Here is a 22,841-nt window from a genome sequence, read left to right as displayed (position 1 = left end):
CAAACCCCCCCCCCCCCCCCCCCCCCCCCCCCAATTAGGCACTGTGTTGTTTTTATTTGGTAACATTTGATAGTTTGACCCCACTACTTGTAATTAATCTCTTTGACCGATATTTTGGTTCTTGTAGATTATCAATTTGTCAAGCTGCCTCCATTATATGAGGGCAGGCAAGCACGAGAGACCTGTGATGGCGTATGATGGAAGACATGACGTAGACATGTCGCGTTACTCATGAGCGCCACCTGCTGGGAGAAGACGTGTAAATATTTACTTGGTATTGCAAGATGCCCAAAAAGTACAGCGAGCCATTGATACGCAGTCTAAGGTCCATGTACTAGTATGCATGCACTTTGTCTTCACTAGTAAGACAACTCAGGACACTAGTGGAATGACTGATGCGCAGTAGTAGAACGACTGAGACTTACTAGTATTGTTTTTTTTCCATTACTCTGACCATTCTGCACACTAGTGGGATAACTTTGGCATACTAGTCGGACAACTGCATGTTATTAGTGGGGCAAAATTACCGGTGGGCATTGTGGTGCTACTAGTAAGGTCCAGGAGGATATTAGTGCATGACACATGCCTACTATTTGGCCCTAATAGTGTTTTAGTGCAGCACAGTAGTTTAATTGCACACTAGTAGGCCAAAAGTGGCACTAGTAGTGGAAAAATATTCATGGTAAGACACAATCCTTCTGCTACGGTGTTGAATTGTCTTACTACGTAGAGAGGGCAAAGAGAATACTAGTACAAGTACAGTATATGTATGTATGATATCAAGGATATATAAACAAATTAAAAAAAATGCTCAAATAGCTATTGGGTAAAACAAGTGTTGAAAATCACAACATGAGTTAGACTTTTTATTGCAAAACCTCTGATTGCATAATACCCCCTAATGCCTAACCGTGTGAGGTTATCCACAATACAAAGGTGTTATGAGCGACATTTCAGTGATAATATAGAAAGGGCGACCAGCGCGACCGCCAATCCATCCATCACGCGAGAAACATCAATCATCAGATGTCAAATGGAAGACTTGGGCTTCCTTCCTGGCACCCGCAAGTTCCACTTTGCAGGCCTCGGCATCCATCCACCAGCACGGACGGAAGCGTCATCAACTTCCCGCTGTGACGGCCAATTAGGGAAGCATACAACCCCCCAACCCCCCCCCCCCCCCCCCAAAAATCAATTGTCAGAGAGGGGCCAGTGAGTCTGACCATTTGTACTCAAATATCAATGACCTCGTGGGAATGCCACACCATATGAAGCACTGAGAGATTATATACTGGATATATACGTTAGATTAGAAAATCACTTTTAATGACACATTAGCCTTGCTTGAAAAGGGCCAGGTCAACCAAATTAGCAAAAACAAATAATGTAAATACTGGTGCATCGCAAATGAATTAAAATATAATGGAAAAGTTCATTTATTACAGTTGCCCAATTAGAAAGGTGAAACTCATATAGATCCATTAAACGCATGCTTGTAGTCTAATTTCTTGAGATTTGAAATTTTAGGTTTTTGTTAGCTGTAAATTCTAAACATTTTTCAAGTTTGTAAAAAAAAAAAAAAAATTCTGAAATATTTCACTATACGTTTACACGTGTTTCAGTTTTTGAATTGAACTACGTAAATAAATATCCATCATGTTCAAATGTATAGCGCTGCACCGGTGTTTCCAGTGTATATGCCTTTAATATAAGGGATAAAGAGCGAATATTACCATTTAAGTAATTCCACTTATTCTTATTTTCGTTAGAGGGGTATAGTAAAAAAACTGTCAACATGGAACCATTAACCATTAAGTAAAAAAAAAAAAAATCAATCAATATATTACTATTTAAGTCAAAAGTAATTCCATTCACTCTTATTGTACTGAAACGGAGGCAGCAAACATAAAAAACAACAACAAGAACTGGTCAACATCGAACAAACCATTAGTGTGGGTGAGGTACTTCAGGGGCCACATCATTAGGTACACCTGCACAATCACTTTACAATAACAACATAATAATGCCTTTTTAAAGGTATTCATTGAACAATAGCTTTCATTGTATATATTACTTTATTCTATTTTAGCCCAAGCATATATTGCTGCAGAATTTTTGATCGAGTTGTTGTGCAGGTATTCCTAATGTTGTGGCCGATATACAGCATTTACGGTTGATGAACTCTTGCCATATTAGTTTGCTGATACAGTGTTTCCCGCATATTCGTCATTTGCAAATTCATATTTTTGCAGATTTTTGGGGGAACCTATCCTCCAATTTTTGCTGACAATGTCACCTATTGGATGAAGGCCAAAGCCATGTCAAATATTAAAAGTACTGCTTTGGCGCCTCCTTGTGGCATCTTATTGCCAAGGAACTATGTCGAAGTGAGTCGAGGAGTTTCATTAACAGTGAGTCTTGTGGCCTCTAGCAGCAATTCTAAACTTTTTTCAGGGGTTGTCAGTTACTGACGAATTTTAGCAATGTGCGGCAGGGCTTGGTCTCGATCCACCGCGAACACCAGAGAAACACTTCCGTCATGCTTATTTACTCCCTTGCTATATTAGTTTTCTTATTATCAGTCATTTCATAGAAGCGGCTATAAAATGGCTTTGACTTTGATGGCCACCGGCGACCATGTGACTGGCCAGCAGCCAGTCCTCGATCCTGATTGGCTCCTCGTACAAGACTACTCCGGAGGACCTGGAGCTTTCATGGCCATGCTGGCTGGATAACTCCTGTTCCGTCGTATCCCGTCCGGCCCGAAGGGGGAGCCCGATCTGCGCAGCCCACCCAGAGGCCCCCCCAGGATGGGGCCGGGGCTCGCCGCTCTGGCGCCGGCAACCCCGAGCCGCTTCACCTTGTCCAGCAGGTTGAGGTTGTGCACGGTCACGCTCACGTCAGTCTGGCTCTCGCAGTCGCGCCCCCTCTGGCGGCCCCTCACGCCCCCCGTCACTTCCTTCAGAATGGAACGTGCCGGCTTGGAGGCCAGGAAGTTGTCGTACGAGGGGCTCTTGAAGTCAAAGCCCGTGGAGGCTGCTATGGCCGAAGCCCCCTGTCCCGTGGGGGAGTTCGGAGGGGTGGAGGGCCGCAACGGGTCGGGGTCGGGGGGTCTGTTGGGAGTAATGGAGGTGCTGAATAAAAGCCCCTCGTTGGCCTGACTGGCATCCAGCCCCTGACTCTGGTGGTACATGGCTGCAGAGATCCCTCTCTCCTGAAGGAGGCGCACTAGGCCCAGGCAGGTGCTGGTGGTGCGTGTGGCATCTCTGCGGACCAACAGAACAAGCAAGTCATCTTAATACTGATAATCGGGCCCCCCCTTCTGGACAGAGTGAGCAAAGGACTGATTGTCTCTGAAAGTGTCCTGTGGTGTGGGGAGCGTTAAGCCGAGTCCACACAAACCGTTAATCGGGCCTAATTTGAGCAGTTTCCCTCTCTTCAGATCAAAGTCCGCAAAGGCCTAATGATCAGATGTCTCTAAAAGATTACACTGAATGATAATCCTGTGGTGTGGGGTGTGTTAAGTCAGACTGAATTTGAGAATTTCCTCCCCTTCCGATCAAAGTCAGCAAAGGCCAGATTGTCTCGGAAAGATTATCCTGACCGACTGTCCGATGGTGTGTTAATCGTTGTGCACACATACTGATACTGATAATCAGGCCAAATTTCAGCATTTTTTCACACTTGTTCTATCAAAGTCAGCGAAGGCCTGATTGTCTCGGAAAGATTACCCTGCACAATTGGTCTGTGGTTTGTTACGCAGGGTACGAGCATACCGATAATCGGTCCGAATTTAAGCCTTCTTCCTCTCTTGTGATCGAAGTCGGCAAAGGCCTGATGGCTCAGTAAGAATGTCTCTGCAAGATTAGAATGTAGTGTGTGATGTGTTAAGCGGAGTACACACAGATCAGATCACAAAAAAGACGCCCTTCTGATCAGGTCTTGCCTGAGATTTGTTGACGACTCGGAGGGCCTCAGACTGAGCCTGCGCGGCGTGCACGGTGTTGCAGCGGGCGTGCCCATCAGCGAGCTGGTCATCACGCAGGACGACGACGAGGGGATGGCGTTCAGACTGTCGAAGCAAGCGGCGGTCATGAAATTCCAGGATTGCAGCTTGAATGACGTCGTCTTATTTCAGAAAGGTGAGTTCTCTATGTTAGTGTTGTGGCTGACCTGGGCGTGACCCGCGTCTGCTCGTCGGTCGGATGCAGGATGCGGCAGGTGGTGAAGGTGTAGGTGGAGCTTGTATGGGCCATGCATTTACCTGGATAATATGCAGCTGCACACAAAATGAACTGTCATTAAAAAACAAAACAAAAAACAGCCACAATAGAATGTGTAGACGGTTCACGCATTTGTTTTTCTTTTTTGCCTTACCCAGTGCATCAGTATTGCTGAGATGCGGCGATGGGGACGGTGAGGACGGAGAAGGTGGAGCCAAGCGTGGCGAGGGCTGCGCCAGGCCGGAGGAGGCGCAGGGCACAGCTGGGCAGGGCGAAGATGAGGAGGTGGAAAGATTCTGGAAGTACTGCTCTCCTGTTTCGTCCTCCTCGAAGCTGCCCCACGAATACACCTGCGGGTGACACAAATTCAGGTACAATTCACACGAATGTGCCAAACCATTGTTCGATTTGACATGGGTCTGTGTAGAAATTAAAGTCAGCACCACAGGAAGAGCTGTAAATTACTCTTAATAACAGCTGTGACAAGCTCAACAACAAACGGGTCAGTTCACTTCAAAGTCCAGATAAAGAGAAGTTAACTTCAAGGTAGAGATAAAGCCTCTTTGAAGATCGAGAAGGGGGTCGGGGCCACGTCCTGCAATGTTTAGTTATCCATAGGTAGCAGGATGAAGAACTCACACTTTGTTGTCATTGTAATTCGTAACCCACAGATAGCAGGAGGCGGAAACTCAACCCTTTGTTAGGGCAAAACACCAAACCCCACGTCTGGTGGGCAGACGGCTGAGGGAGATCAGGGGCAGACACTTCATGTTTACAAAATACCATTTTAGGGTACACTTGTGTAGCGCCTTTCTACCTTCAAGGTACAGAACTCAAAATACGTTGACAATGTCCTCATTCAGCTGCTGCTGCATCAGGAGCAACTAACTGGGAGTTCAGTATCTTTCTCGAGGACACTTTGACATCGTCACAGCGGCTCAGGATTGAATCCACAAACTTCGCTTTGGGACACGTGTAAGAGATGGGCTACATCTAATTGCGTAGTTCCCTTTTTTTTTTTTTTTTACTGTATATTTTGCAGACACCTGTAAGTCAGCTAGCAGATCTAAAAAAATGACATACTTCAATTTAATCCTGTTAAAGTTTTCAATTGCACATGTGGCTTTTATCTCGGTTTGGAAAAGAGCTCTTTACATGTAAATTGCAGATAAGTGACATTGTGGATGTCCATAATACAAAGACAAAATGATGAATCTGTTTGTAATGCCAGCTCCCATTTAGAACGCATTAACGAGCATGCGTGTATTGAACTGCACACTTGGATATACAGACCTGTTCAAGCTCTAGTTCAAGGGGTCGGTATCCTTTGGAAACGACCCCCGGCCTGGCGTCCAGAATCACCCCGAGGTGCGGCTGGGCTAATTGCTGCCAGTGATGCAAGGTGGCCGAGCCTACGGCGGAAAGACACGTGGTATGATCGCTGCGTACTACACCCAACCGATGGTGCCCGTGACGAGTTGGGACGAGATGAACGTGAACAAAATACATTAAGATGACAAAAAGCAGAAGAAGAAATGAAATGTGAATGACAAAAAAAAGTGTTTTATTGGTCAGACACAGTGAAATAAAGGAAGGAACTTAGTACACAATGTGGACAGAATGAACAGAAAACAGGTGAGTAGAAACGAAAACAAAAGCAAAATGAATTATGAGCATGAAAACATGGGTACTCCCTGGCCACAACATTAGGCACACTGACAAAGTGTAATGAGATCCAATAACAGGGCTGTAATGCTTTTAAAAATGTTTGCGATTATGATTCCATCACAGTCTGGTTTCGTGCTGCTACAAAAAAGGACAAACTCCGACTGCAACGGACAATCAAAACTGCTGAAAGGATTGTCGGTACCCCCCTACCCACCATTGAGGACTTGCACGCTGCCAGAACTAAGACAAGGGCGTGCAAAATCCTCACCAGCTCTTCCAGCTCCTTCCCTCAGGTAGGCGCTACCGATCAATGCAAACTAGAACTAGTAGACATTCCAACAGCTTCTTCCCTCTTGCGATCAACTTCTTAAACACCTAACCTATAATTCCATTACAACAAGCTGGCAATTTTTTTGACTTGAGTTCGTTGTCACATTTCTGTGGGGCCAATTATGTATTAATCGTGCACTCACTGTAGTTGTCTCGCCATGCTGCACTATTTGCATATACTGGCCACTCATGCCAGAGTAGCATCTGCTCCATTTGCACACCGATTGAGGAGTATCTGTAACATTTGCACAACCAACATTGTCCCAGATTATCGCACTACTCGTCACTTTAAACCGCATACACTCCGTGAAGTCTCAGCGCCCCTTGCACAATGGTCATTGCACCGGACTATTGCAATATTAGTCATTCGAACTGCTCAAAGTGCTAGAGGACTCTGCATCTTTTTGCACAATTGTTTTTTGTCAATGTCTTTATGTCTCCAAAGTGTTCTGTAAATTGACTGTCTGTTGTACTAGAGCGGCTCCAACTACCGGAGACAAATTCCTTGTGTGTTTTGGACATACTTGGCAAATAAAGATGATTCTGATTCTGATTTAGTTTGGAGAGGTGCAGAGCTTGACAGCATCACACTGAGAACTGCTTTGGCCCTCCAAAAACCTTGTTTAAAAGTGTACAAATAAATAAATACTTGTCTAATAATTACACTATTATCCTGGCATCGCCAGGAAATTATTACTAAATAGTACCAAGAAAATGTAAAAATGTTAATTTATCTGTTTAAATTTTTTTTTTTAAATCAACCTCGCTCATTAGACACTCAAAATATTAGAAACACATCTCTGCATGATGGAGTTCATCTCTACAACCACAATGATAACAATATTATAAAATTAATACCTTTTCAAAAAAGCCACATTTTTACAGTAGTATTGGGACTTATTGGGGTCACGCAGGTCTATTTTATATTGTAGTCAGTTAGACTGTAGAAGGCATCTTAAAGGTAAAACAATACGAATCATTACTAATCATCAATAAATTAACAGTGAACTCTCATTACAATATTAATTTGATAGAACAAGTTCACAGCCAGTGGCGCTTTTCTGGTATGAAACCGCACATATTGCACCGTTTCTTTTTTGTTGTTGTTGATTTTTTTGGTCGTCGTCGGGTTAATTTACATGCTCAATCTCTGCACGTTTCATATCCAAATGAAAATGTATTTCTGTGCAAAATCTGGAGCACGCCTCGAATATTTTGAGATGGGGGGAGGGGCAAAGGGGTCTCGCGCACGGCCCCATTCAAGCTAGGACCGCCACTGTTTACAGCCATGCTCTAGGCTGAGTGTCCCTGCAGAAAGTGTGAGGGGAAGCGAAGGCGCCCGACTTGTGATGGTGCATGAGAGACCAGAAAGAGCTGAAGAGCATGAGCGAAGGAGGCGTGGCCTTTCCCTCGCTCGCCGCCTTCCTCTTCCTGCTCCCGGCCTTGTCCCTGGCCCACCTCCTCCCCCTCTCCCTCTCGAGCCCAGCCCCGGTCTTCCTCAGCCACCTCCCCCCCCCCCCCGCTCGCTCTATCGCCCTCAAGCGTCTGCCCGGGCCTCCCCTCCCTCCTCCTCCTGCTCTCTCGCTCCTTTCTTGCCCCGCCCTCACCTTCCAGCGGCTTGACAATCTGCAGTTTGTCGGGCAGGTAGGGCCCCCTAGAGGCCCACAGGTGGAGGTTGCCTAGCGACATGATGCTTTCCGAGGGGGTCAAGACGCTCCCCTGGCACGCGGCGTCGGGGAGGCCGCCTCCTCGTCGCCGCTCCCGCTGCTCCTCAAAGAAGCGCCGCTCGCTCAGGTTATTCTGCCGGCGCAGGGACAAGCGGCGGAGGGCCAGACGCAAATCTTCAGCTCCGCTCGCCTTCTCTCGGCACTCGGCGCTCCTAAAGAGTTACAGAATACATCCAGGAAAAGCCACGGGAACACTTTTTTGTGCTGACAAAAATGTAAATTTCAGACACGCATCGATCAACTTAAGCAAAAAAAAAAAGATATTCATACCGTAAAACAAAGAAAACAAATTTCCCTCTGCCGTGTAGAAATGACTGGTCGAAGCAGTCTGTTAAATTACCAATAGCGTTGGTTCTCAAAACCTTTAAGTACCACCTGTGTTCATAATATATGAGGCAGAGGTTGCCTAAAAAGGCATAAAAATAATATGCTAAATTAATATACTAAATTCACTGCATCATTATGCATAATTTTAAAATTAACACCTAAATATAGGAAAATAAAAATCTTTAAATAACGACTCAATTAAAATGTGTTGCACATAAAATGTAATGACAATGACCACAAATGTATTTAACAGTTAAATACAACTGAACAACACTTACTGTACCGGCTGAAAAAAAGTTTAAGCCACTGTAACATTAGGCCAAGTTTGAACATTTAACTTTCATGTACCAGTAGAGGGAGTGGCATTGTGCAAACAAACTGGAATTGAAAGGGTTCAAAAATTTACAATGAATGGATTTTTGTGATGTGTGATTCAAAAAAAAAAACATATAGTGAAAGAAGCAAAAAAACTGAAAGGATGAGTAAAATTGAACAAGGTCGTTGGTTTCTGATCTATCTCCTCTCCAAATCATCGAAAACGGGCTTACCCACAATAATCTCTCGAGAGTTAAACAAAAGTTTGAATTCATCAACTTCCCCTCAATATTCCATCCTCACCTCTCCTGATTGGACGCCGTCTCCATGAGGATGCTCTGGGCGCGGTTGTCGAGCGTGACGCCGTCCCCGCCCAGGTCGCCTCCGCACAGACTCGAGTGAGGGCTGGTGAGCCCGCTGGACATGGGCGACGTGCGGGAGGACAAGGACTGGTTGGAGCCCGGGATGTGGGCGCCGGTCGGGGTCAGAGAGCGCTGACGCACCGTCTGGTTCACGTTCTTGACTGTCTCGAAAACACGCTTGCGATGGACCCTATGACGACGAGTAAGCATGCAAAATTGTGATTTGAATATGAATGCAACTGGTGCAGATGGAAAACATTTATTGGAGAGCAGCTTTGTTATGAATGAATTATGTATGAGCAAGTACACAACAGGAACACCTGCACAGTCTAATAGAATTGTATAATATTGCATAATTTGGACTGGCTTATTATATTATTATACATCTCGCGAGATACCATCTTTCCTGAAATAATAGCCTCTGCTCTAGTAGGCTCCCTGCGTCAATGAATCACCCACTCGAATAAATATAAAACGCCTCACTTCAAATACAGCAGTCGGCTGTAATCACTTTAGTATGACATCTCTGAATATAAAATGAAATCATATTTCATCCCTACTTTTGTTGCTCGCACTCGGGCTCGTCCAGACTTAGCTCCTTCCGCATTGTTCCCTCAATCTCTGCAGCCAGGGAATCCTGTCAAAAACACCACAGAATGGGTAATTATTAATCATTGGAATACACACGTGCACATATTGTATATACACGCACGGTTCCGGAACCCTCACCATCGGGAACAAGCCGAGTGGATGGAAGCGTCTGGGTGTTCCCACGGCATAGTTTCTGTTCCTCAGGTTCTTTAGCTCCTCCTGGGCCTCGTGCAGCATTTCGATGCACTCCGAGTACTTCTCTTCCAGCTCTCGCAGCTGTTGGAAACGTTGCCTACTAAAGTCACGCTTGACTCTAAGGTGCCGTATAATAGGCCAAACCTTTCACACACCCCAAAAAAAAATCTCATGGGAAAAAAAAACTAAACAAACGAATAAAAAGGTTTTTTTTCCTGTGTGTGAGGGTTTTTATCTTTAGTAAGAGGGGTTTTGGTGAAGAAGAAAAAATGAGTGTGAGGAAGATTTTCTTTTTGAGTGTGAGAGATTTTTGGTGTGTGCTAAAAGAAATTTTGGTATGTGTGGAAGGTTTTATAGTGTGAGTGATACTTTTGTTGGTGTTATGTGAGAGTTTTTTGGGAGAGTTTTTGGTGAGTTGAAGAGTTTTTTGTTGTGTGAGTTTCTTTTTGGTCTGAGAGTGAATTTTTGGTAAGTGTGATTGTGCATGCGAGAATTTTCGAGTGTAATTTTTGTTGTTGTGTGTAATATGTTCTTGCTCTATGTGACTTTTTTAGTGATGGGAGATTTGTGTGGTTTTTTTTTTAGCTATACGTCACCTCATATTTGACAGTTCAAACCCAACACTCTGTTGTCACGACAACCCGAGACTCACCTCTGCAGTGAGCTGTCTTTGTGCATCTTTGGCCGCGATCAGATGCTGAGAGAGCTCCTCGTTCTCCACGGCAAACTGCACGCACACATACAGTTTGGGATGCGCATGGGAAGCAATGGCGGGTTCTACAATGGCGTGTTTTATTTGCACTACTCACAGACTTGGCTTTCTTTTGCAAGTCGACAATTTGGGAGAGGAGGTGCGTAATCTCCTCTTGCTGTCTGGAGGCATCGTCGGTCTTGCGAGCGAGTTCCTCCGCTATGGTCGAAATCTGCAGACTGGACAACCCTGCAATCGTATTCAAGTTTTTTTGGAGCAACGACAACAAAAACGTAAACGAGCGGGCCGCCAAGTGGAGGACACCTACTGAGTTCCTTCACACAGTCACTGACGAGCTGTTGCTCCTTCTCCTCGTACGTCTCCGTCTCAGACTTGAGGTGGCTCGCCTGCACATGGCCACAAAAGGTGCTGCGATGACGTCACCCTCTCAACAGTATTTACAAGGCTTCCCATCGTATTCATTTTAGTGCTCACATCCACTGTATTTAAATGTTAGCTGGGGATTTCTATTTGTTGTGATGTTGAGTGTTGCTGTTGAATCTGCCATCCATCCCATTTTCTATACCACTTATCCTGTTCAGGGTCTTTTATTTGGCACTTCCGCTCATATTCAAAGTTAGCTGATAGAAGTGTTTCTCCTTGTGTTTAAGGGCAGGCTAACCTCTGAGCGGAGCGACACGTTCTCGTCTTCCAGCTCCTTCAGCTTCCTCTGCAGGGTGTCGCTCAGGAAACCTCCCGCGGCAGCTTCCACTCGACTCTTTTTCCCCCTTTGAGCACAAAAGCAAAAGTTCAGCCCCACAACTCATGTCTGTACACACTACAAGTTTAACCTGTTTTGATTTAAAGTGTTCCCTCACATGTTAGCAGATTTTTTTAAGGGAACCTACCCTGGATTATTCGCTGAAAAAAAAAAATCTAATTTTTTTTGTCGTTAGACCAAGCCCTGTCTGATAGAACACTTTTGATTTGGCGCCCTCTGGTGGCAACTTGATTCCCACAAAGTGAGGGGAGGAACTTCATTTGCAGTAGTCATCTTAACCAGTTTAAACAATGATACGTCTTGTTTGCATATTTTCCCAATCCCACGAATATCACATTCCAGTCTATTCTTAGTTCATGAATTTGTCGATGAGCTCCATGTTACAGTGTTAACTGTTGACTTTTCAAATAGACACATGTCGGATCAATACTCAGATCTATTCTTCCCAAGCGCACAGCCCTTATGGCGTTATGGCGAGAACGCGCCGTATTGCCTACGACCCAAAGTCGCGATCGAACTGACCTTTGAAAAAGGCAGTTGGCAGTTTTTGTTTCACTCGTATTTGTATGTGTAATATGTGTGGCTTCTTTGTTTTTTCTTCACAGCAACAGCTTTACTTGTGCACTCAATAGACTGAATTTTACAGTTTTGTTATACACAAGCCAATTGTGAACATTAATGGATGATCAGAGGTAATGCGGAGGATTAAAAATGCTGACGTCGGGGATCCAGCGGACTCCTCCTCGCTCTCCTCGGCCGCGTTGGTGTAAAACTGCAACAGCTCGTCCTTCAGGTTCAACTCATGGTGCAGCTGCGCCACCTGCGAAACCACACCCCACACATTGACGTGAATCCCTCCCATGCCGCACACAAAAATAATAAGTCAGCGTGTGTGTGGACCTCTTCAGTGATTTGTCCCACTTGCTCCTCCAGATAGTCATTGTGCTCGGTCAGAACTCGATTCTTCTTCAGGAGAGACTGACCGATCCTGGCAGCCAACTCCAGATCTCTCTCTTTCTATCACACACACACAAGAAGCTAAAGTTAGAAACCTTTTTGATATTCTCATAGTATTCACAACACAAACAATTGGATATTAATAGCGCTTCTGCTTGAGGCCAAAAATAACATTTTCCTAGGCTATCACACAAAAAAAAAAACTTTTTTTGTCTAAGTGAGAATCAAAAACTGTGTGTGAGAGGTTTTTGGTGAGTGTGAGATTTTTTATTTTTTATTTTTTTGCATGTGAGAGTTCTTTGTCCCGTGTGAGAGGACCGTTTTATTTTCGGCCCACTCGGCACCTCATTCGTCTGAGCTCACCTCCTCCAGAAGACGTGTGATGGCGTCAATGTCACTGAAGGTCTTGGTCATCTGGCCCACTCTGTCTGCGCAGAGCACTGTGGGAAGAGAGAAGAGGAAGAGGAGCTTAGCGAGGAAGCACACGGCGTCAGTGACTTTATGCAATCTCGGCAGTTTTCCAGAATATTCCTCTCAGAGGTCGCGGCCAGGTCAAGTTTGTCCGAGGCTTCCATCACCGACGACGACGACAATGTTGTTGATGTTTTCCTTGGCGCACAAGCCGCGGGCACTAGCGTTTATTGACTTTGCCCAATCGATGATCAACTCTCCGCAACATTACAATCACTGCCACTCGCAACGCACTTAGTTCAATTGCCGTGTCGTTTTGGAGGATAGAGATGAGCAACGGCACTCAAGATATTTTGTTTCTCATTAATGCAGGGCAATCAGTTATGAGATATTGTATGTGCGGGTCAAACCAAAACCCAATTCACACGAGAAAGTTTTGTCCATGACTGCCTTTCATGACATGTATGACATTTATGCAGACGAGTAGGGCAACTTTGGCATATTAGTCGGCAACTACATTTTAAAGCAAAATTACAACTACTATGTAGTAACTTGCAGTGGGCAATCGCATTCTGGAAGGCCAAAAGTGGTACTAGAAGTGGAAAAACTTAGACTGTTTTTTTACTATTGTGCCCAATTCCACTAGTGCGTTGAACTGCCTTACTAGTGAGGACAAAGCGCGTACTAGTATGTAGATCTTAAGATGGGTCTCAAGGATTTCGAATAAATGCTCAAACTGCTTTCTTTCCATACTTAAAAAAATGAGGACAGTACATAAGTACATTAGTAATCTATATAAGTTTCAATATGTAGATGAAGCCGCGCTGACTTACAGAAGTATTTGAGCGTCTCTTCTATCTGCTCAGTGGTCAGGTCCAGCGGGGCGTCGGGCGCCAGCAGGGGCGTGTGCAGCCAGTCATCGTGGTCGTACCCGTAGACGGTGTCGGCCCGCAGGCGGTAAACCGGCAGCTGCTCCTCCAGGAGGCTGATGATCTCGAACTCCGGTAGATCGGTACTGTTGCACACATCTAAACACACACAATACATTTAAAAAATACAATATTTACAAGTGTGGTTAGCGTAAATGACGCCCCGCCAAAAAGGATTTGTAATTTCTTAGAAATGCCACGAAATGGCAGCAAATGACTACTTTTCTCTAAATGAAGCTTCTTGACTCACTTCAACACAGCCAAACTGTTATTGCGAATGCGTGATATTTTCAGCGAAAAACAGGGGGATAGGTTCCCCAAAAATCAAATTTGCGAATGGCGACCCGCGAATATGCTGTTCACTGTGTTAGAGTACAACATGCAGGCGTACCTGTGATGGTCTCTGCGTCCTTGTAGTCCGACAGCCCCTGGCACGCGTCAGGCTGACTGGACTCGCCCTCCCCTACATACTGCTCTTCATCACCGCGAGCCCCGTCAGGGTCAGGATCCGGGTCCGGGTCCGGGGCGGGTGTCTGCGAGGGGGCCGGGGAGGCCAGCTTGGCTTACCTGTCACTGGCGGAGGGAAGCGGCGGCCATGGACCTCAAGGGCTGACGAACAGAACAACAAAACACACACACCGGATTGAACGAGAACAACAATTTGAATCATTTCAATGTGTCGTAAAGCCAAAGTCTACAGCCATCAATGCACCTCCAGTTTTAACTTGAGTGCTGCTGACTCAACAGTGTGCTGCCTGCCAGATGCATGCTTTAAATCATGCAAAACATCAGCACTGCAGAGCTACAGAGAAGAAACACAATGAAACGAAACTATACAGTATATTATCCTGTTAATGGGAGATCGAAGCACTTTGCATTTAGCATGACCATAGTGTATAGAAAATAGCGTACAGAAAAAAGAGGCCACAGTAACAGCATGTTAGTGGGCTATCATTGTAAAGCGTGAAGGTGGGTAAAGTTTTGACTTTTAAAACGGACAATGGGTCAGGTGATTTGTAGACAAGGTTTAAAAAAAATAAAAATAAATAAAAAATTCCAAAAAAAGTCAAAATGTGTATGTACAATTGTATTTTGTTGGTTAATTTTTTAGTTCACTTTAATAATCACAATTTTATTATTATTTTTATAATTCTATTAATTAGTTATTTGGCCAATTATTTAAGTAAAAAATACAATGAATCAACTAACCACACTAACCACCAGTTATATATATATATATATATATATATATATCACATGTATATAACCACGTTACTACTGAGGTAGAACTGTTCACTAGGTGACAAATGCGTGCTACCTGAACGACCAGTGACACTCTAAAATTCCCCGAGTTAACATCTAGCACTTCACGAGTAGTACAAGTAGGGTGCAGATGTCTACTAGTGCAGTTTTGCCTCACTAGTAACATGCCAGTCAGTCGCAGGGCACATATAGACACGAGTTGTCCTACTAGTATGGAGTAATGTTAAACAGTAGTGGAAATACAGTATCATTACAGTTGTTGTAGTTGTTGTACTAGTATGCTGAATTGTCTTAGAGAAGATACTAGTACGTGGATGTTAAGATGGATATCGTGGATATCGAATAAACGGTTTTCCAAATTAGGCCAGGGGTTCATTCATGTGGTTGTGTTATTTGTGGGTGTGGCTTCATTCCCATCGCCTGGTGACGTCACGGATGCGGGTCTCACATATAATAGACAGTAGGGTCCTTAGTAGGAAAGACAATAAACCGCTGCATCACCTGAAAAATGCATTTGAAATGGGGAAAGCTACTTCGACTCACCGGTGGCGGAAAGGCTGTCACAATGGTCTGTGGCTGGCTGGATGATGCTCGCCGTCGCACAGTGTTCACAGGCCGGGGTGGAGCGCGGAGGTGATATCCGCCACCGTGGGGCCACTCCCGGGAACCGGACCGCTCTGTAAACGGTCAAGGTCGCGTTCGGGAGCTTTCCAAAGTCGCGACTGGCCCGGTCCACTCGTCTCCTCCCGGAGCCATCGCTCGTTTCTGTCAGTCGGACACTTCGGCGTCAAGGCAACGCAAGCGATGCAACGAAAACACTTCCGGTTAAGGCTTTCAAACTAAAAGAAATGCCAATGGGCAGATTGAACGTCAAGGCGGTGTATTTCAAAATAAAAACCACCTTCCTCACCAAAAACCAAGAAGGCCCCAGCAGCCTGCATCAACGACAGCACGACAATAGGAAGAGGATCAGTATATGTGCTCCCTTCGATGGAATGGATGGAGGAAAGTGAAAGATCCACTGTTAAATAACGAACGCATGTTAGTTCACAGGCACTTTTGGGTTATGATCAGGCATGTATACCCCTTTGGGTGTTCATTTTCAAGGCATTGTCTTCCTGTGGCAAAAGAAATGATACGAGGCACTGCATCTCATTAGATTGTGCAGGTTGGAACTTTGTACAAATACCATACTGCAGTGGTGGCTCTCAAACATTAGACACCAAGGACCATCTTTATAAAAAAAAAAAAAAAAAAAAAAAAAAAAAAAAGTGCTCATCAAAAACATGATTGAGGTTTTAGTCCTAAAAAGTGTATTCCATATTATTATAAGCCCCTCTAACATTACACAGTTTGAACAGGAACACTGTGTCACTACTCTGAGAATCATGCATTACTGGAAAGTTTTTCAATACAGTAAATTAGAGTTAAATTGATTTAAAAACATGTCTTGAAGCCTTAACCTCCGAAAAAAAAAAAAAGTCAGCACAGTTCAGATTTTTTATTTAAAACACAAAGTATAGAAGGACAGACAAAACCACAGCAAAAGAAACAAGGAATATCTTTGGTTCTTTTGCGTGTTCAATGAATCTGTTGTGTGAGACAAGGAAGGGAATTACATTACTTCCCAGTGCTAGAGCATCATTAGCATTTAAATTCATGTCTAAACAAGAAAAGAAAATCATAATTCCTACATTTTGAACTTTTCAACATGATGTAACAATCAAAGCCCGCCAGCGATGAATATCATTCTGGTGTGATGAAGGAACAGTACATTCTATAAGTGCTTTCCACTTCAGACTGCCACAGAACCAAAGCAAGGAAGCGTGTGTTGCATAGCGGTCCCCCAACACAAACGCACACGGCAAAATATACCGAGGACATTCATATTACTGGCTAATATTACATAACATCTTTTTAGAATTCCATCAAGTCGTGCTCACAATATTACATGTTATTGGCTCTTTATGCATTAATAAAGTGTGTGTCGAAGGGGGAATGTGAAACCGGTTAGTACAACATGAATTTAAATACACACTGAGGGTGAGGACGATGGTTACAAAATTCTGGACATTTTTCATGTTGGAAACTTTTCATGGGTATTAATAAAAAATAAACCAGGAATTTAAATTAAAGGTTGGGTTGTAAGAGGGACTACTAAAGGTAGGGAAAACATATTTTAGCATGATCCTGACTAGATTTCATGCAAGTATAGGTACATAGGAGTAATAATTAACTTTTTCCTTCTGCAACTAAAGGATTCCTCAATAAAATATTTTAAATTTGTTGTACTAACAAACGAATCTGTTGAAATATGCTTTTTAACAGCAATATTTAGCATGGAGGTCTGCTTATGACAAAAGGTCTATATTTATGCTTGAATATGATATTTTCCATTAAATTCAAATTAATTCCCATGGAAAGCTTCCAATTTGGAATACATCCCAAATACCCATTCTTAAATTAAAAAAAAGGAAATTTTACAGAAATTTCCCCACCCCTTAACAAACATAATGAGAACTGCTCATTTCAACTTGTCAGGTGTTTCCAAAATGCCGATTTGATGCGAGACTTAAAAAACAAATTGTAGTTTGATTTGTGACAGGTGAGAGATGGTCATGTTGTGGTTCTGAGTGATGATCATCATTCCTGCGTGGGGGTGGGCCGAGCCACCTCCACTCGGGTGTCCGTACTCAGTTCCACGTCACAGGCTGGGCTACGGGTGCTGGACTCGGTGAGGGCGTGGCCGATTTTGCCAGCGGCGGCGTTTGAGCCGGCTTCCGGCAAAGAGTCCGTGGGTGTCGGGGAGGGGCATTCGCAGTCGGATGTGGGCGGCGCGGGGGTGCCGCTGAGCTTTTGTACCTTCTTGTTGAGCTCGTTACGTTCCACTTTGAGGGCGCGCCGCAGCTTCTCCAGCCGCTGGACTTTACCTTGAAGGGCCTCAAAGTCGCGGTCTTGTACGGATTTCTGTACATAAAAACAAATGCACCTGGGTCATGTGATTGAAAGTCCCAACACACTAAAGTCCAGTTTCCATGTTATTTTTTGTCTTTCAACATTTAGTTAGGTAATTTTTCAAACTTTAATATGGAAACATTGGAATTGAATAATTAGTGCTACTATACTAGTGCATTTTAATTTTGGTCATGATGGTGGTACTTGGTATAAAAACACAAGGGCGTCCCAGTTTGAGTGTACAGTGTCCCCCCCTCATATTTATGACTTAAAAGATTCACATATTTGCAGAGGTAGGATAGGCAATTATAAATTATGTGCGGCTTTTCGCAGAAGGGCTCGCTCCTTCTCCTTTTATTATACAGTGGGACATTTGTGTCAGTGGCACTGTTTTACCTCCTCAGCCATCTCCAGAAGAGCCTTGTTGCTGCTCTCCCACCTGGAACGATACATGGCCGTCTCCTTCTCCAGCTTCTTGATCTTTTTAGTCATCTGATCAAATCAAAAGGAAACGGCGTCTGTCAGCGGCAAAGCTAAACACGACTTCGCCCTCGTGGTGACACCGCGGCTACCTCACCTTCTCCATCTCCTGTTTGAACGTAGCGAAGACCTCGTTGCTTTTGGACAAGGTGGTCTGGAACTCCTCGAACTTCTCTGTGTACAGTGAAAGCTACGAAAGCACAACACGGGTTTTAGAAGTCAAAATAAAGAGAGCGCTATGTCATAACGAAGCTGGAGGAGAGGATTATGGGAAACCTGCTGTTTGAGGTGGCCTTCCTGCTGCTTCATCAACTCGCACATCCGCTGAGACTCGAGCGCCTCTTGTAGGAGCTGATGAAGAGAAGAGAGTTGGGTGCTTTGGCTGACGCGACCGGTGGATGTTTGCGACAAAATGCGTGTGATTATTTACAAAATGTTTCTCTGTGTTGTGGCGTTCCTCCGACTCGTTGAGCAGTTCCTGCGCCTGGTGTAGTTTGGTGTTCACCAGCTGCTGCTGCAGGTCCTTGTGCTTCACCACTTTGTCTATATGCTGTTTGAGTAAGAACTAATTTAGCCAAGTGACACACCTTCTATTAATACTAAAAGGTGGCGACGCACCTCCTCTCGTAATTTGTACTGCTCGTGGAGCTTCTTGAGCTTCTCGGCCAGCTCCGTGTTTTCCTGGTGCAGGCTGGCGTTCATTTCGTTGTGCTGCTCCATTTGAACCTGGATGTCGTGGAGCGTCACCTGAAAATGCGAAGTCACCTCTTTTCTTTTCTCCTCCTCGAGACGGGTCCTCTGTATCCCTTCCTCCTGTGGAGAAAACAGGACATCCAAAATGGATGACACATGAAATCAAGCTTGAAGTTTATTAAAAAAAAAAAAAAAAAAAAAAAAAAAAAAAAAAAACAGACAAAAAAAAGCTACAGACAAAAAAAGTCACAAGAAAGTTCCCCCCCCCCCCCCCCCAAGTTGCACAACTGTATAAAACATACTTAGTATGGTGCTAAGTTACTAACTTATACTTGTTGTAGTATTAGTAAATATATTTATGCAAACAAAAAAAAATCTTACAACAAAAGTCACAATAATTATTTCGTATACATGTAAATATTCTGAGAATAATATATTTTCTTTATAATAAGATAATGGAATATTTAATTATAGAAGACGAAAATTGCAACGTTACAAGAATAAAATCCTAATATTCTGGGGGAATTTCATTTTTTAGGAAAAGTAATATTACAAGAAGAAAGCTGCAAAAAATGTTGTAATATCAATATTGTAAGCGCAAAATACAACAGACCGCAGACTGTTGAGCAACTGAATTTGTACATTGAGCAAGAAGAGGAAAGATTTCCACCTACAAAGCTTTAACAATTAGTGTCCACACTTCCCAAACGCTTATTGAGTGTTGTTAAAAGGAAAGGTGATGTAACACAGGGGTAAACATGCCCATCCAAGCTTTTTTGGAACATGTTGCAGGCATCAAATTCAAAGTGAAATTTGCAATGCATAAACTTTGTTTGTCAGTTTGAACATTAAATATTTTGTCTTTGTGGTGTATTCCATTGAATATACACTCCAAGGATTTGAAAATCATTGTGTTCTGTTTTAATTTACATTTTACATAACTTCATTGGAATTGGTAAATAAAGCCAGATTATTACAAAAATAATATTTACATTTTAAAGAATAAAATTAATGTTCTCCAAATAAAGCTGTGTTGTTTCTAAAAATATTTTACAAGAATAAAGTAAAACAAATTTAAAGTCATAATAACAGCTGAAAGTCAAAATTACATTGTTGGGGACCTTCAATTACAGTCTCTCTTATTAATCTAATGATTTTATTTTATACAAATGTCAATATGCAAATACATACTGGACTGAATATCAAGTGCATGCAAAAGCAGCAGGTGGTGCTATAACGCCTAACTGCCTTTTAAACCAATTGCAACCTAAGAGAAAGAAATTTGTTGATTAGGCTGTTCTCTGTGTGTCTTCAGTGCACCTTGAGTGTGCGGTTGTGCCGCTGCAGCTCCCTGCAGAGGCTCTCCAGCTTGCCGCGCGCCAAGATGGCCTTGCTGTGTTCGTTCCTCAGGTTGTCCTTCTCCTGCACCAGCTGAGTCTGCTTCTTCTGCAGCGCCCGCATCTGCTTCTGCCTGTTCCGATGCTCCTCCAGCTGTCAGACGCACACAGACGTCATTTCGGAAACCGAATCGTCGGCTCTTCGTGAACAAGACCAGCGAGAAGAAAGCTCTCACCAGTTCGGCGTACTTCTTGCAGAGGCCAGTTAGCTTCTCCTCGGGTGTGCTTAATGTGTTGAGAGTCTGCATGAGGAGGGTGATTTCTTTGCCTGCATGAAGCACAAAAAAAAGAGAACTGACACATTCATACATTTGCTCCTCACCAGTAGTGGGAAGTAATGAAGTACAAATAAGAGACCAACCGATTAATCGGCAAAAAAAATCATTTTTACCCAAGTACATTTCAAAAAATGTTTCTTGTTGTATTAGCAGCAAGAGAACGCCTCCTTACCCAGACCCTTTACTTTCTTCTTATCCTGCGTCTTCTTCTTTTCCTTGTCTACACCACTGGCGCCCCCCTTGACTTTGCCCGCCACGGCCCCTTCGTGCTCTTTGTCGTCAGCGAGCCCGTTGAGCTCGAGTCTTTGCGACTGGCCGTTGGCGAGGGTGCCGGAATCGTCCGAAAGGCTCTCTCTGCAGTAGATGCTGAGGATGTCCTCCAGCTGGCGACTCAGCTCGTTGGCCTTGTCGCACCGAGACTGAGCTGCTGCATCTGAAGAGGTAGAAATGCTGGTTAAAAAAAATGTATACATAATTTGGTTTAACATTTTGGATGATTAGATATATCAAAGTTTGTCTTTTGTTTCATGTCAGTTTTACACTAAACTTCAACTGCGAGTTACATAAACAGCTTGAGGCAAGCACACTTCTTATTTGAAGAACTATGTGAGTGAGTACTATTCTTTTCATTTTCTAAAACTGTCTGCCATTTCTAAAGGCACTAAGGAAAACTTTAAACTTTGTTTTAATAAGTTTAAGTGTTTTAATAAGTTGAAATGTGCTTAAAGTGTGTGCGAGAGGTAATACTCCATAAAAAACAAAAAAAAACATCTCATTCCCAGGGTTTCACTGCACATCAGAATGTTACCATCATTCGGCGCCTCATCATTTTGAGGTGGCGTGTCCGCCTGCGGCGTTTCGGACTCTTTGGGGCTGCTGCTGCTGTCCACGTCCTCCTTCGGAACCACAGGGGACTCCGTTCCGTCCGCTGTAGTGGGCACATCCTCGTTTTCCTGGGTGACCGACTCCTCTGTGTCTTGCTTCTTCATCTCAGATTTATTTTCTATTTTTGTTTTATTTAAAAAATGAATCGGATGATCTGTAAAGGCACAAACTTGTAATTTAAAAAAACAAAAAACTGTACAAGGTTGTTTACTGAGCAAACACTCTCATAGATACCCTGTTTACTTTCGACTCATGAGTTTGTCATTAGCTGTAAACTATCACTATCCCTCTGCTCCATTCACAATGAGAAACATTTAAACAGCTGTACGTTCTGTAGCTGCATACAAACATGCTGTTGGTTTCCACTAATAGCAGAACAAACATCCAATTTAATGAACGAATAGGCACTAATGGCTATGATACAAACTGGTAAAACAACACTGAAGCGATTGTGGTTTACATTCAAGGCTATTTACTTTGAAACTTTCACTGTTAAAATAATTAAAATAAAAAGGTAGCTCTCCCGCAGTGAGTGGACACACAAACCTCGATTGTCCCTTACGTTGCTTTTGAACTTAGTATATTACTCTGCAATGAATTACAAACATAAAATCAATTTACCTTCGCTTTTTCTTGTACTTCGCCACTCACAAGACAGTACAAGCTAACACTCGGTCAGCAAAATTAACTCGAGACGCAGTACGTTAGCTCATTAAAAAAAATAGACAGGACAAGTGAAAAATGTACATTCCAAAAGTAAGAGCATTGAAATGATATCCGACCTTTGAAGACAATAACACACTGCTTTCTGTAGACTCAATGAGAGCAATGCTAGCAGGCTGACTGATGCAGTGAGCCAAAAGATGTACACTTCCGGTTCGAACTTCGACTTCTTCTTCGTTTGTTTCAATGATGGTTGTTAATATGTTTGTCGCTATCTTCAGGGGACATGACGTATTACCGCTACATTGAGGTAGGCTATCGCTAGCGTAGATATAATAAAACATAGATGCCGCATTCTGCGCTGAAGAGTATGTAAACGCCGCTGCCATACTGGATGCGGCAAAGCGATCACTGAGGTCAAAGACAGATTTCGCTGAATAAAATAAACCCTGTCACTGTGGTAGGATTATCCTCTTTGATTGTTTTTAATGTTCATTGTTCAATCGGAAAAAAAGACCGATGTCGCGGGTCTGTACCAGTGGAAGTTACATTTTGCCACATCCAATAAGGCGGCGACGTAGACGTACGAGGCAGTGGTAAAGGTGGCATTCGACAGGATGCCCATGGATGTGCCTGACGGCATACATGCATCCAAAACTAACGCAAAAATACTTCTCAAACACGATTTATTTTGGAATTAAATGCACATGAATAATAATA

The 22,841-nt window shown here is 43.5% G+C and overlaps 2 protein-coding genes across 3 annotated transcripts; both read right to left on the bottom strand.

Annotated features, from left to right (window-relative positions):
• Positions 1 to 853: 853 nt before the first annotated feature.
• LOC133471367 (trafficking kinesin-binding protein 1-like) lies at positions 854 to 14,062 on the bottom strand. Its single transcript, XM_061760831.1, has 18 exons — positions 13,899 to 14,062; positions 13,412 to 13,606; positions 12,531 to 12,607; positions 12,111 to 12,227; positions 11,930 to 12,030; positions 11,112 to 11,217; positions 10,758 to 10,836; positions 10,548 to 10,678; positions 10,391 to 10,465; positions 9,682 to 9,819; positions 9,513 to 9,589; positions 8,894 to 9,142; positions 7,829 to 8,100; positions 5,517 to 5,635; positions 4,378 to 4,573; positions 4,174 to 4,279; positions 3,947 to 4,072; positions 854 to 3,266 (listed from the first exon to the last, which is right to left on the bottom strand). Exons 3-18 carry the CDS (start codon positions 12,579 to 12,581, stop codon positions 2,690 to 2,692), a joined length of 2,520 nt encoding a protein of 839 aa, XP_061616815.1. The 5' UTR covers positions 12,582 to 12,607; positions 13,412 to 13,606; positions 13,899 to 14,062; the 3' UTR covers positions 854 to 2,689.
• A 2,194-nt stretch (positions 14,063 to 16,256) lies between these two features.
• txlna (taxilin alpha) lies at positions 16,257 to 22,376 on the bottom strand. Of its 2 annotated transcripts, none has more exons than XM_061760516.1 (11): positions 22,241 to 22,376; positions 21,382 to 21,612; positions 20,746 to 21,006; positions 20,472 to 20,563; positions 20,219 to 20,389; positions 18,824 to 19,018; positions 18,636 to 18,755; positions 18,482 to 18,556; positions 18,303 to 18,395; positions 18,122 to 18,217; positions 16,257 to 17,737 (listed from the first exon to the last, which is right to left on the bottom strand). In XM_061760516.1, exons 2-11 carry the CDS (start codon positions 21,560 to 21,562, stop codon positions 17,414 to 17,416), a joined length of 1,608 nt encoding a protein of 535 aa, XP_061616500.1. In that variant the 5' UTR covers positions 21,563 to 21,612; positions 22,241 to 22,376; the 3' UTR covers positions 16,257 to 17,413. The 2 variants fall into 2 exon arrangements, with proteins under 2 accessions (XP_061616500.1, XP_061616501.1); XM_061760517.1 differs by having other exon boundaries at positions 22,080 to 22,351.
• Positions 22,377 to 22,841: the final 465 nt, after the last annotated feature.

Source organism: Phyllopteryx taeniolatus, chromosome 21, assembly GCF_024500385.1.
Source record: "Phyllopteryx taeniolatus isolate TA_2022b chromosome 21, UOR_Ptae_1.2, whole genome shotgun sequence".
NCBI classification, from domain to species: Eukaryota; Metazoa; Chordata; class Actinopteri; order Syngnathiformes; family Syngnathidae; genus Phyllopteryx; species Phyllopteryx taeniolatus.
The sequence above is the reverse complement of the archived record's forward strand: the minus strand, read 5'-3'. Positions and strand labels throughout refer to the sequence as shown.

Bases quoted from the DNA above. Each gene is read 5' to 3' on its own strand.
- txlna (XM_061760516.1), bottom strand. From the start codon at position 21,562: ATGAAGAAGCAAGACACAGAGGAGTCGGTCACCCAGGAAAACGAGGAT. The intron at 18,756-18,823 runs GTGCGTCGCCAC...TTACTCAAACAG, and splicing joins AGTACAAATTACGAGAGGAG to CATATAGACAAAGTGGTGAA. The intron at 17,738-18,121 runs GTAAAACAGTGC...TTTTATGTACAG, and splicing joins TTCTGGAGATGGCTGAGGAG to AAATCCGTACAAGACCGCGA.
- LOC133471367 (XM_061760831.1), bottom strand. From the start codon at position 12,581: ATGACCAAGACCTTCAGTGACATTGACGCCATCACACGTCTTCTGGAG. The intron at 4,574-5,516 runs GTCTGTATATCC...TGTCACCCGCAG, and splicing joins TTGAACTAGAGCTTGAACAG to GTGTATTCGTGGGGCAGCTT. The intron at 4,073-4,173 runs GTCAGCCACAAC...TTGCTTCGACAG, and splicing joins CAGACGCGGGTCACGCCCAG to TCTGAACGCCATCCCCTCGT.